The sequence below is a fragment of the Neolamprologus multifasciatus genome, chromosome 6 (assembly GCF_963576455.1).
Source record: "Neolamprologus multifasciatus chromosome 6, fNeoMul1.2, whole genome shotgun sequence".
Lineage (NCBI taxonomy): Eukaryota > Metazoa > Chordata > Actinopteri > Cichliformes > Cichlidae > Neolamprologus > Neolamprologus multifasciatus.
Genome location: NC_140444.1, coordinates 19974242 through 19989090, shown reverse-complemented (window position 1 = coordinate 19989090; position 14849 = coordinate 19974242). Strand labels below are relative to the sequence as shown.

The window sequence follows — 14849 nt, the reverse complement described above, 5'->3', positions numbered from 1 at the left end:
AATAAAACTCAGAGTTTTGTGCTGACGGGGGGAGATGCCAGCTTGATGAAACTGTTTGCCTTTGAGCAGGAATGAATAATTTGTTACATTTTCTCTACATATTATGGCAGCGTGAGTGGAAAACTTAATTAATGGCGGGTTTGAATGAGGAATGGGGACGTGCACCTGGCACAGCTTCAGTTTTTGCAAGCTCGCTCCGAGCAGGGCAGGTAAGATTGACAGGTGCGAGAGGCTGACTACCTGCTCTGCTCTGCAGCTCATCTTCCTGCAGCAGCAGCCGCTCCTTGGCTACAGCGAGCTCCTCTTCAGCCCGCTTGGCCACGCCCTCGGCCTCAGACACACGCCTGCGATCCAGCTCCAGCTCTTCCTCCAAGTCCTGCAGGGAACGGATAAAGGACAGGAAGGAGTTTAGCATGAGGGCAATTAAGGTCAGGCGATGCAGAATAGTACTGCATGTTGACAAAGGGCCACGAGGGAATAGAAAAGGAAAAAGAAACAGAAGAGAGAGAGAGAGAGAGGCTGACAGCAAATTTGACACAGATGAGGGAGGAGGGAGTGAACACAATCAGACAAACAGAAAAAAAAAATGAGGGATGAAATGTGGTGAGTCAGGGAGCTGTCTTGCCCAGCTGCGAGCCTTTAATGGTCTGCTGTGAGGACTTACTGCATGTCAGCTCCATGCCAGCTCTCACAGGGCTTCTTAATGCTCATGCGTGAGGTGGTGCAGCGAATCTATCCTGCTCCTCATTAGCAGCTAGTTGGCAGTGGGAATAACACTCAGGGAAGGCAGCTTGTGGTTAGACAAGCAAGATGCCTCTCCCACCCCCGCTCACCCTCCACCCCCCAGCTCTGCTTCTACTTCAGTCCCTTCTTTCCCATCAACACTATTAGCTGGGCGCATCAGAGACAGGAAGCTGCAACATTTCAATTTCCCTTCCCAGCGTTGGATTATGCACACAGGGACGAGAGAAAAGGCGCGTACCTGTATTCGCTCTTGCAGCTTCACTGTGTTTCTCTTGCTCTCGGCTAGCCTCTCCAGGTGACTCTCCACCTCTGCCTCGGCCCTCTTCACCCTCTCCCGCAGAGCGCTGTGCATCCCTTTCTTCTCCTCCTCTTCCCTCTCCTCCCACCTCTGCCGCTCTTCCCTCCACTCCGCCTCTATCTTCTTCCTCATTTCCTCTCCCTCCTCGTTTAGATCGTTCACCTTTCGCTCCCATTGCTCCCTCTCCTCCTTCACGGCTTGCCTCTTCTCCTCCTCCGCTCGATCCCTCTCCTCCTTTAGTGCCTTTAGCTCCTCCAGGAGGGCTTTAATCCTTTCCTCACACTGCTCCATTTTCCTCTCCTCCTCCTCCTTCTTCTTTTCCTCCTCATCTTCTCTTTGCCTATCCTCCTCCTTCCTGTTTTTCTCCTCATCGACGACTGTTTTCTGGAGATCCTCGCATTTGGCATCCAGTTGCTGGATCTGCTCCTCAGCATTCTCCAGTTCTTTGCTCAGTCTCAGGTTTTCCTCCTGGGCAACACTGATCTGGGCCTTGGCCTCCTGGAGGTTTTCCTGCGCAGCCTGGAGCTTTTCCTCAAACTCTTTTCTTAGCTCTGCTTCCGTTTCACGCTCCCTCTCCTCCGCCTGGATGCGGAAGAACTCAAAGTCCGCCTGCACCTGGAGCCACAGAGGACGAGAGAATAACTCACACATATAAACCTTTGGTAGTGACAACCTTCCCTAAAAAGCACCTAATTTTTCTCCAACAACTCTCGGAAAAGCCTTTCACACTTTGTTCTATGCTACAATGATACTTATGCAATAACAAATGCATGCTTGTTCAAAGGTGTTTCACTGTGCTGAGATCTGGGAACTGTACAGACGGCTGGAGCGAACAGTGTGGACACAGACTATACAAAACATTTGTAAAAGGCCAGACTGGCCAATTAGTGGTAACGCTGTGACATTCACACAATACTCAGTATGTGGCAAAACATCATTACCAGCCTGCAAAGTCGAGTTCGGGCAACTCAGAGCCACAAACAACTTCTTCAAAAGTCACAAAACCAGAAATCAGAAAGAAGCCTGAACATGCAGCAAGCTGAAAACATTATTAAACCAAGGGGGGAGACACTGTGTGGGTTTCTTTGACATAGCTCCATATTAGTTATATTAGCTATACAGTTATATAATTATGACTTTTCTTTTTTTTTTTGCAAAATAAGCCTTATTTGAACCCAAAGATTTGCTGTTTTCTGGCATTTATGGAACCCTTATTCTTAATAGTTAGATCTGCAGTAATGTGTGTTGACACTGTTCAATACTGTGATAACAAATAAACAAATACTATATGCTTATTAGCTATCCATTCACTGCTAACATAGACTCCAGGCACTGAAGAACCAATTACCACTGCTTTTACTGAAAAAATGTTCACATGCTAGGAGTTTATAAGGAATAAAATTATTATTTTCCAGAGGTGAATTTCAGAAATTCTTCTGTAACATTGTAATATTTATGCAAAAACAAATATACACTGCAACTATTCAGCTCACTTAGCAGCCACTTTGTTAGCTGTACCCAAAGAGTGCCGTGAAAATATCCCAAACAACATTACACCATCAGCAGCCTGAACCGCTTATACACGGCAGAAGGGAGCCATGCTTTCATGTTTTTGATGCCAAATTCGGACACTATAGCCTCAATGTCACTGCAGAAATCGAGACTCATCAGATCAGGCAACATTTTTCTAATCTTCTGTTGTGCAGTTTTGGGGAGCTCATGCAAACCATAGCCTCAGTTTCCTGTTCTTATCTGACAGTAGTTGCACCTAATGTGGTCTTCTGTTGCTGTCGTCCTTTGTGTGTGTTCAGAGATGCTCTTCTGCATACCACCTTCTTAACAAGTGGACATTTAATAAGTTACTGTTGCCTTTCTATTAGCTTGCAGCAGTCCTGCCATTCATCTCTGACCACTGGCATCATGAACAAGGCATTTTAACTTCACCTCACTGGATATTTTCTGTTTTTTGGCCCATTTTGTGCAAGGCTTAGAGGTGGTTGTGCAGAAGATCTCAGCAGCAGTAGTCTGATTTAAAAAGTGCCAAAACAAGATAATACTACGAAACTAAAGATGTTAGAGACAAATTTTTACTAGCATAAGTGTTATGTTTGTGATTATATAGATGTTATGTCATTTATGCTCATAGGTACCTGTGAGAGATATCATGCAGTGTTTTGAGAAACTCACATTCTCATAGTTTTTGCACCAGTGGCGCTACGACACTCGTCTGCTCTAAAGGTGATAAGGCTTTCTTTTACTGGCGCATTAATCCTGTTCCAGGTTGTTTGATGTGTGACACTTATCGTTGTCTGTAGCCTGTTTCACTTAAAAACACATCCCTGTGGTTCATGCGTTGAAAGCCTGTCTATGTTAGTCTGGTAGGTTTGTACAGGTGTTTTCTTGTATCAGACCCACGCTGATCAACCTGCTTTGACTCGAGAAAATGACAGTACGAAATGAAAAAACATGACAGATGCCAGACAAGCCAGACAGATAACAAGGAAAAACATTTCAAAATAAAAGTTTTAGTTCCCTGTGTGCATTTTTTATGTATTTAGTTGTTAAGATGCTTTTTTGTTTCCCCCCACGGACTCGATAGGAAAGCCATGTGGGTATTTATGATTCATGTTGATGTTTTATTGTGGCGCACAGCATATAAATTATGAAGACTGGGTAAAGTAACGGGCTTTCTGAGCGAGGCTGGCTGCCGTAGGTCATGTTAGGGCCAGGTTTGATTTGCTGCCCTCACTGGGAGGTTAGACATTAAATTACAGAGACACAACAAGGACCCCGACCCCCAACCCCATAAACAAGGACTCACACATGCACGCACCTGGGCCCCGACTCGCTGCTGCTCATCCAGAGACTCCTGCAGCTCCAGGAGGCGTGTCCTCAGGGCTGACCCCTCCCCTTCGTGGCACGTCTCCATCAGGATCCGGTGCAGCTCGTCATGGTGGGCGTTGCTCAACGTCTGCAGGGCCGCCTCCTGCTCCTCATTCTTCATGTTCAGAGAATAAATCACCTGGAGCATCAGCAACAAGAGGGCAAAGATTTAAGAGCTGTGCACATTTAAGCCTTCAAGACACAAACACTAAAAATTAGAAAGATATTAATCTATGTAGCAGCGATTGGTTTGCTTGTTTGTTTCTTCTTGCCTCCCTGCATTATTTTTCCACTTGAGTGTTGTGTATATAAGGTGGAGGAAGAAGGGCATCTTCTAAAAAGTGATGTGAAAAACTTTTTTTTTAAATGTTCAACTGTTTTGTTTTGTTTCACTGTATTTTTTCCTCTATTGCTTAAATGTGCGAGCCATTGTTAAATAAGCATTTTGACTACAGATTAAAAAAACATTCACTAAAGCACGTGTCCATTAAAAGCAGCAGCTTATCCTCTCTTTTAGGACACTTTATCTTTGCAGATAAATGCGAACAAATCACCACTCATGGATGTTTTTAATGTTAATGCATTGCTTATGCTCATCACAGTGTGTTGAGTTCATGCTTCAAACTGCATGCCTTTGACTCCCTTAGTCTTGGAAAGTTAATACCAGACAGACAGATACGTGATATTAGATCACTTACCTCCATAAACAAACCACCAAGTCTAATATTTTTTGACTTGCTTGGTTAACTCCCCTTTTTTTAATCCACCAAAATCTGATGACTTAGAACATTAGAGGTCAGAATCCATCAAGCAATGCAGCAGAGATCCCAAAGGTCAAGAGACTGAAAAAAGGCCCTTTTGTGTAGCACTTTTATTATTTTTGCAACCAAATGCAGAATATTTGAAACCTGAATGGTGAGTCATTGTTGAGAGATATTGAGCGAATAATGAATTTCCACAATTTGATATGAAAAGATTAAAAATAACCTTGGTCACCTTGTTAAAAATATGCACGTATTGAGAGTAAAACTTCAATATTTTATGGGAGTTTTCAGTCTCATATGAGCAAACCTGGTTACATCCTTATGGCAGCTTTATGCTAACAAATATTACAATAATACAGTGTTTTATCACATATATCCTGTTACAGTGATAGAGTCACATATTAAACAGGGGCTGTAATGAGGGCAAGATGTGTATAAACAATCACCTGTGAGCTAAAAGCTAATGTTTCAGTCTGCTTTCAGAAACTATTTCTTCTCCTGGATCTCATCAATATGATGCGGCACCATTGTGATGCCTCACACCTGGGTTTGAATCCTATGACCGGCTAGGACCTTTCTGTGTGGCATGTTGCATGTTCTCTTTCTCTCAGACTCCAAAGGCATGCATGTAATTTCTAATATAGTGTCATGGCTGTAGCTTGCCTCTCATTCTATGACAGCTATAAGAAATATAAGAATATAAGAAAATTGATGGATGGAAAGTTTTAATAATGTCAGAGGGAGAATATATCCTGATCATCTTGGGCACACAAGGTTGCACAAACCCTCTTTTTGTGAAAGACAGCCAATCAAAAGAGAGTTGGATTAAAGAGAGAGGAGTTCAAACTGGCTTCACCAAGAACCAGCTAAAAAAATAACAATTTTGTACTGTGAATTATGCAAATGTACCATAGCGGAGACCAAAATTAAAACTATAGAAAAGATAGCCTTTGCTAACACAAAGACCCAGACAGCCATTTACACCTAGATTTGCTAATTAGCCTAAACATGGATGTCTTTGGACTTTTGGTGGAAGCTGGAGCGCTCAGAGAGAACATGCCAACTCCTCACAGAAAGCCCAGAGGATTCAACCCCAGGACCTCCTCGCTGTAAGGCAACAGTGCTCTCCACCAGTCGAAATAATATTAGACTTTAAATAGTAACACTGACAAACTGTGTGTCTGAGCCACGGACAGTCAGGCTTTATGCAGCGATGCCTGTCAGCATGTACGGAGCCTCCCTTCAACCTCTCCATATAGAGCGCTACTAACCTATGAAATACGGCCTGTTTCTCCCCGCTATTCACTTTACCCCCTGCGCCATGTCATCATCTCCTCCTGGTGACCCTGACGTCTCACTTATCCACTTGCAGAGGTGTGTGTGTTTGTGTGGACTCACACGCATGCGCGTACTGTATTCAGGAGACACATGGGGTCATATTTTACTTAGACGCCTCTCTGTCTGCAGCTGGTACAGGCCTGCCGGACATTCCCTGTGTCCCTGTCTCTGCCCAATGTGTGTGTGTGTGTGTGTGTGTGTGTGTGTGTGTGTGTGTGTGTGTGTGTGTGTGTGTGTGTGTGTGTGTGTGTGTGTGTCATTAATCCTCTCTCACACACATTTACATTACCTCGACACTGTCAGTCTCCAGTAATCAGTTATGTATTTATTGTAAAGCAGGTTTTGGTATTGGTGTCAAATTTGAGATTTCTCTATCTCCTGACCATCAGACGCTGGTGGAGTATGTCACACCGGCTATTCAATCACATCACGATGTGCAAACTTTAGCAAACAATGACTCATGACAGGGAGGAATGAAGAGGACTCTGAAACGGGGACAGGCTCTAAGGGGGAGGACGTTCTTTGCTGTTCTCTTTGGCTGGTTTGACAGTGAGAGCATAGAGAAAAAAAAGAGATTTAATGAAGGTTATTAGATAATACCTATTAATAATGCAGACCAGTGGTTCCCATCCTTGGGTTTGGACCCCTGAGGGGTTACAAAGTACACCTGCAGACACCTGAACTTTACACCCAACTCTGTTCGTTAACATGCTGTCGAAACAGCCTGCACTCTTCTGGGAAAAGTTTCCAAATCAGAATCAGAATTTCCACAACATTTTGGGATCTGACTGCCGGGATTTGCTCCCATTGAACTAAAACAGCACACGTGAGGTCATCTATAAATGGTACATGATACAGCCTAGCCTGCAGTCTGCATGGCAATTTATCCCAGAGGTGCTGGACGGTGTCGAGGTCGAGGCTCTGGAATTTTTCAACACCAAGCTCATAAGCTAAAAGATGTGAAGACTGATGTCTTGGAAACAGGATCTAAAATGGTTACCACCATATTCAGATAGATTTAAGAGGGACCTATTAGTAACTTTGCATGATTCACAGTTCTAAATAATCCAGATTTATCTTACACTGGACCTTGGTACAATCCCTCAGTTCTAGCATTTTTTAACTTCTCCCTTTTATCCAGATTACTTCCGACTGACATCAGGTGGGTGGGGCTTCTGTGCTCTATCCAGCGCCGTGTGCTCGAGATGATAATCGCTCTCTTTGATGTCACATAGAGCCAAGAGTAGAAAAGAAATACTAACTGAAGCTAGAGCAATCTGAACCTTTTAGTTTGCAGGGATTACTTAGACTTACACTGACTATATTATATTATTACCCCTTGGGGGTGGTATATGTGTGCTCCTCAAGCTCGGGTCCTCGACCGGAGGAATGGGAATCTGAGGATCCTGTGCAGTATTTTAGCTGTTTGTAGGAGTGCGCTCTTCTGGACCTCTGATGCTGTGCCTTAAATCTGCTGGAGCCACTCACACCAGTCATTTTATCAGCTGGCATAGCAGCAATTCATCAATTCTATATTATCAGTCCTTGTCCATGTACGCCTTGTTCCAGCTGTCCACTTCTCATCAGTATGCCCTGGTTCCCCAACACCCGACACAGACCTTGTTAAGCTGCACGACACCCGAGCTATTGTGGTTTCAGTGAAGCCAGTGGACCTACTGTCCCCATACATCAGGGATGTCAAACTCATTTTGCATCATGGAGCGCATACAGCCCGATTTAAGCTTAAGTGGGCCTCACCAGTGAAACTCCCCTTTCTGTCAGTGCTGGTCTGGGTTGGACCTTCTGTATGTCTAGGTTCGACACACAGTCAGATTCTGCAAACACATGCCCCCTTTTGAGCCTCTAATTAGCTCTGATGAGCACTTTTGTCTAACCAAAACCATCTGACCAAACATCAACAAAACAGGTCTTTCCAGAACATCTCATTATCTTAATAAAAGGTAATCAGAGGAATGTGTAACACAAAAAATGTATTCAGGGTTTTTTTTTCGACCAGCAGGTTCTTCCATCTGCCGCTCTTCTCGGAGTGTGTGTGTGTGTGTGTGTGTGGGGGGGGGGGGGGGGGGGTACTATTTGCCATATCGAGTACATCTGAAGTATTGCTACTTGACCTACGAGAGTCACCTTTTCATTCCTCTGAAAATTAATCACATGACCTAATCTAAGAAGGAAAAATGATCAGCCCAAGCTCACTCAGCGATGTATTAAGCAGCTATCGCTGCTTTATCTTTAGAGTTACAGGACAGGTAGGAAACCGCTGATCTAAATCTGTATGACATGTTTTATCTTTATCATAAAAGCAGTGACATCTATGCACTTGAAAAATCCACTCTTGTTCTATTTCATGCACTCGGGTGGGGGTTGGAGGAGGCTTGCTGCTACTCTAGAAGTTTGCTGCCTTACCTATTTAAAGTATAGGTAGGATATTTATATGTCACTAGCATGAATGAGTCACTTCAGCGGCTCCGTTTGTCTTCTACCACTGCGCTTACCATTATCTGTTCATTTTTATTCATGCAGACAGTAGCTGCTGTTTAGCGTCAGCTCACTTTAAAGTCAGATTTAAGGAAAACCCGCTTTCACACAGTTAAGTAAAACTACTACAGGCCATCACGAACAGTATTTATCGGATTTATTTTAGGAGGTGGGATTAAAGACAGCTTCACACTTTGATTCAGCTCTCTGGGTTTAAATCTTTGGCAGTTTGGCCAGAGAGTGGCGAGAGCCCGCAACTGTAAATTCTGCCTCGAGATCCCCTTATCGATCCTGCCGGTCGATAATGTTATTCATGTGGCCTCACAAGCCAGTGCCCGTGCTCATTGACAGTAACTTCATAGTCAGCAAAGCATGAAATTAATATTCTGTCTACAGTGTAAAGGAGAGCAAGAGACAAGGCAGCTGAAACAGGAGTGAGACGTAGACTTGACTCGCTCGGTGCACAGAGGAGAGGTTAGGCAAAGAGACAAAGCAAGCGTGCACACAAACACACACTCTCTTACATCAGCCGCCCTCTCCCACTCTCACACATACCTCCACACATATCAAAGAGGGTACTGGGTGTGCTGGATTACAAAGCAGGGAACACAGCGCCTAGTGTACACTCGATAGGGTAAGTGCAGGAAATCCAAAGACAGAATTAGAGCCACCAGTCTGACGTGTAGGTGTGCACATAAGCACACACTTTAATATGCTACTGTTGATCTCTGCGAGTCATGCAGAGACACTACTCCTCTCTCTGTAGCCGCGTTTGTGTGTGTGTGCGTGTGTGTGCATGCAACCTTATGTGAACATTCACAACAGCTGGCCTGACACGGTCAGCTCTCAATTCCTTCCCATTGGCTTCTTTTGCCATCTAAACACACTCCGACGTGCTGCTGGTTTATCTTTAGCAGCCCCCATTCAGCTAGGGCAGACTGCTCTCACTGATGGAGGGAGAGGTGTGTGTGTGTGTGGGGGGGGGGGGGAGGATTGTGCAAGTTGGGATGGGTGAGTGGAAGAGAGAGGCAGACGTGAGGAGGTGTGTTAAGTTGAAGTCCATATGTGCGGGTGTGTTTGTGCGTGTGTGCCTCCATGCACACAGAATATGGGTTATTAAATATATAAGGTTACCACAGCTGACCCATTTCCTACTTCCTCTCCTCTGCTCTCCACCCCCCAAACAACTCAAATAAACCATGTGCCACATGCCCAGCATCCCAAGGCTCAGGGGAAACCAAACACACCAAATATGTGTATCGATGATTCTTATATTTCAGCCGTGCTCCGGGTTTCATTTACTGTGGTCGCCCCAGAGCTAAAGCGGGGCTGGCATGGCATGCCATGAAGTTTCAGAGGAGACAAAAACAAGTCCTGGCTTTTGTGGAGGGAAATCAGGGTGGAAAGGAACAGAGGGGCCACGAGAGGTTGAAGGACGGGGCTGGCGAATTCCCCTAACAAGCACAGACACAAGTGCTGACCCCTCATCTGTGTCATCTTTGTTTGCCTGGGCCTGTGTGCATGATAGGAAGTCCTTTTTTTTAAGACACAGAGGTGCATCCACAAGGGAAGATGAGAAGTGCACAGTCATCAGTAACTGTCATAGCTTAACAAGCCATGGGTCATGCCCTGCCTCTGTGAGCATTATTGTGAAGATACAGAGAGGGTGAATCCTCACATGCAGCTGCTGCAGCTGTTAAACTCCCTGATAAACACAGAGAAATGCCATGTTGGTGTACCAAGCTGTTAATTAACTGTGGGGATTCATCTGTTTCACACCACAGTTAATTGATAGCACACCTTTGGAGTCGTTTTTCTCTCTGTTGGTCAGACAAAGAAGCATCACCCTGGGCTCTGGCCCAGTGAGCTGTGGAATTGTTTTAATATCCTAAACGCCCAGATTATAAAGCGATGCACGGTGAAGGTAATCCATAAATCTACTGATTGATTAAAATTGCATCAGTTCTAATTGCTGCCTGATGTCTGGTGCTCGGGATCTGCAGCTGTCAGTCACGAAGCTGATCCAAGTTTTCCCGTCGTTATCCCGAGATAATGTAAAACGTGTAGACCTATGTACCGACTTTATAGCTTCTATTACCAGCCTGATCCTTTTTAATTATTATTTATTTTAAACTACGGATTTCATGTGTATTTTAATTTATTTTGACGCGCCGTCCGTGTCTGAGTGTGAGGCAGCCAGCGGATCATCAGTCAGCCTGACAGGAGTGACATCCGGGCGGCGCGCCTCCCTCCCTCTCTCGGTGTCACCGGCGGGTCTTACCTTGGTGAGCTGAGCGATCTTCTTGCACATCTTGCTGTGCATTTGATAGTCGTACAGCTCCTGCTCGATGTTGGAGAACTCTGCCGCAGTCCCGTTAACGGCGGAGCCCGGCCCAGGGGGCTGTGCAGCCTTACCGGCGCCTGAAGCCATAACGAAGCCCCCCAGGGGAACTTCCCAGCCCGGAGGATAGTCAGAAATGATCCGGCCGCCTCGCAGATGAAAATCCCCACCAGAAATCGTGTCAACTTTTTTACTTGCGCATCTCATTCCCCCGTCGGCACACCCTCTCCCGCGAACGGCATCTCGAGTAATCCGCTGCAAAACATTTGGGAGTAAATCGCCGGGGCTCTCCTCGTGCGTTCCCGTTGTTGCCCCCCTCTCCTGCTGCCCGCCCGGTGATCGCCGAGGTCACACGCTGGAAGTCCATCGGGGACGCGCTCGCGCCGACCGATCCTTTCCCTGTTGTCAACGGATTTTTTTCCTCCTTCTTAGTCTAACAGGGAGCGCTGGAGGATGAAGGCGTACAGTCCGACCACCTGTCTCGCGGCAGGGGCGGAGCGGGGCGTGCGTATCCTATGGAACATTACCGGAGACAGCTCGAGAGGCGCACTGCTGCAGTGCTGCCCCGCCCCTACCGGAGCTGCTGTATCAATGCCGATCAGCGCGCGGATGGGAGGTGGTGGAGGAGGAGGGGGTCTCTGGGGTCCAGTCGTGTGATTTTACTCCATCAGTCAGATAAAAGGGAAGCACTGAGGGCAGTGTCAGTTGCTGTGGACTAATACGAGCACACGATAAACCACATGCTTTGATTGTGGACTGATTTCATTGAAAAAAAAAGAACAACTACTAGCACTCACTATAAAGGGTGGATTAGCACAGATGAAGGAACTTCCCACACAGTCATTTGTTTCTTAAACACACTACTTTCCAAGTACACATGCACAACTCGTTGTCTCAAAGAAAACCCTTATTTAAGAGTGTGCAAGCAAATGAGAGCGCAGTGACTCACTATACGAGTGGACTCCATTTACTAAATATTCATTTCTCCACCTTAAAGGTGTAGCCTGCTCCAGAAATGTGTTGCTGCGGTTTTTCATAGCGTTTGGTGGACTGACAGAGACAGGTTTTAAAAAAAATGCAGTAGAATGTCAGGATGTAATGAGAGGATCCAAATGCAGGGGCATTAACATGATTTTTTTTTCAAGGGTTATAACCGACCAGAGGGAGCTCATGGGAAATCAGAATATGCTTTCAGAACTAAAAATCACTTGAAACTGGTTGAAAATCCAGTGAATTGTAATGATTTTAATGTGCAAGGTAACTACTGACAAAAATACAGTGGACTCTTCTTTTTTTTTTGCACAGTAAAGAAATTAAGGAAAGGTACGTGAGAGGATGTCCATCGTTCAAAACCAGGCTGTTAAACCAATAGATTTTACTGCATGTAATATTATTTAACATTATACAGATATACATTTTCAGTGATGTGTTGACGGGGAGAAAACAGTTTTTCCGGTTGTAATTTATCTGCATTTTTTGTCTGTGATGGCATCGATATAATAGCACAATATGTTTGGAGGTGGGGATCACATTTCAATGTGGTGGGTGCCTCACCCCTTCCCAAAGTGGGCAGGGCTATATATACACACAGAAGACAGAATGAATGACAAAACACAGGGGTCCAAGGAGGAAAGGACGTGGAGAGGGCAGGCAGTCACAACGTAGGATAAATGTCATATTCTGAGGTGTCTAGTTTTTGTAATTGTGTTTATCTAAGGAGAGATCATTTTTGGTCCTTGTATCCTTTTTATAAATGCGATGAATCTACAGATAAAGTTGAGCCTGTGAGGCACGTTATCTGTTAAAGTGCTTGAGTTAATTATTGAACACTGTCTTTTAAGTTCAAATCTTCAATTTCTAATGCAAGATTTTTGACATCTTGGCCTTTAAGCTGATGCTGAAGTAAACCCTGATATGATAGGATCAACTCAAATGTGTGTGGTTATTCTGGAGAAGGGTGAGATATGATACCTGAGATAATATGGCACTTTTTCAGATCGTCAGAAAACCTTTGGCTTTAGCTGTTTGCATAAAAAGTGTCACAAATAAGCAACAATAAAAATGAGAAAAATATACAATTCAATTAAACTAACCCTTCACATACAAAAAAAGCAGTTTTCTCAAGGCGTTTTATATTGTGAGGTAAAGACTACAATATTAGACAAACTCAGCAAGCAGATGGTCCTCCTATGAGCACACCCTCGACAATGATGAGAAGAACATCTCCTTAATTAGAGGAGACCTCCAGCAAAACCAAGTTCAGGAAGAGGTAGAAATCTACCATTGCTAGTTTGTGGGTGAGCATGAAAATCTCATTTTTGTTTCCTATTTCCACAGTGCCAGTGAATTATGGCACAAAGTGGACATGATAAAGCCAACTTAACCATTATAACATCCTCCCTGTTTAGGCTGTTTGCATCAACCCTCTCACATCTGAGTGTTATTCAAGCACAGACATATACAAACATTTATGACAGAGCAGTTTGGTAGGATAATACCTGCTTTGGCCAGACCTTCTGTGCCACTTACGTTTTTCTGATAATTTTGTTGGACACAGTTGACTCGCACCGTCTTGGGCCTAAATCTCTCCGTTTCTGAAACATTCCTCTTAAACATTTTTCTAAATGTTCCCCAGGAGAGAGTGTGTGTTGCTGTGCCACCTTTATAAATCCAGTTTTGATCTAATGACAGCCCAGTTTGTTTGAAACAAACTGATTATTGGGCCACGTTCTTTGGTGGTTCACATTATGTATCATAATCTCAAACAAACAGGAGAAACTAGGAGCAGCTAACCAAGCCTTTAAATATGTAGGCCTAAATGATAAGTCACTGTGTTTATTACCTTACAGTTAATTCAGAGTTTGAATGTCAAACAATTTCTTGCCACCTTTGCAGGATTTACAGACATACACTGGGGTATTTTTCATCCCACTGGCTTCCGATGCTGTAGCTATGTGGTCTAATGCAGGGATAGTTTGTCCCTGTATTGTATAAATATTTAATAAGATAATACACCTTCATGATAATCCCTGGCCTACATGCACACAGGTCTAAAGCAAACAGTCTGACAGTGCCATCTATATTAAATTAATTTCCAAAAATAGATGCCATAAAATAAGGAGCCCTCTCTGCCTGTGCAGAAGCATGTTTCTGCCCTCCTTATGGGTGAGCTGTCCCCTCCACAGCTGTCCAGCAGCTGTGGCCCTGGACACTGGCTGCATGATAATGACAAATATATTATACATATGGGTTAAATTATAAACATCAGTACAACAGAAATTCATCCACATGATTACCTAATGTATTTATATAGTTTTAAGGAGAATAAGTTTTCAGTCGAACTAATATGGTTGTTATAAAGTAAAAGAGATGCTTTCATAAAAGTGGTTAGTCACCTCAGTTAGTTCCTTGCAGGAAACCAAGCTAAATAAAGTTAAAAAAAGGGGTAAGGGTTAGCAAAACAAACAAACACAAGAACTCAACTAATAATTATTAGTCTAATGCCATTTTGAAGTATAAACATAATGCAGAGGAAATCAAAAAATACGCTTAAATTACATTTTTGCATGTCTACAAAATCTGTTAAATATTTCAGAACTGTGAAAAAAGCCATCAGTGTTTTCTAAGTGGGTTTGATCTATAGAATAAAATCTCCAAATATCTTCATCACACTATATTTTAATATTTCCCCAGTAAAACATTATTATGACATCCAGCATCATTCAGTTGCCATCTTATTTGCCAATGGGTTGATTGAATTCAACAAACTGATAATGATATTTGACTAACATATTAGGCATACATACATACTGGCATCCATAAGTCAAACTTTTGGGCTAGTATTTCAAAATTTAAATTTATTTACTCAGAATTTTGAGTTAGAAAGCCGGATTGCATTTTTAAATTTTTTTATTTAATTAATTATTATTATTTTTAGTGGCAGAAACAAGCTCATTTTAATTTAAACATTTGAGAAGCTTTTATT

At 43.6% G+C, this 14849-nt stretch overlaps 1 protein-coding gene across 3 annotated transcripts in view; it reads right to left on the bottom strand.

Annotated features, from left to right (window-relative positions):
• The window catches only part of fam184b (family with sequence similarity 184 member B), a 48949-nt gene extending 37477 nt beyond the window's left edge, over positions 1-11472 (bottom strand). Inside the window, exons 1-4 of one of the 3 annotated variants that reach the window (XM_085162732.1) lie at positions 10805-11472; positions 3876-4064; positions 983-1657; positions 241-376 (exon numbers count right to left, since the gene is read on the bottom strand). In XM_085162732.1, the coding sequence (XP_085018858.1) occupies positions 241-376; positions 983-1657; positions 3876-4064; positions 10805-11071 (1267 nt within the window). In that variant the 5' untranslated portion in view covers positions 11072-11472. The remainder of the gene's footprint in view (positions 1-240; positions 377-982; positions 1658-3875; positions 4065-10804) is intronic. The other 2 variants (XM_085162730.1, XM_085162731.1) reach the window with 2 other exon arrangements.
• Between the last annotated feature and the right edge of the window lie 3377 nt (positions 11473-14849).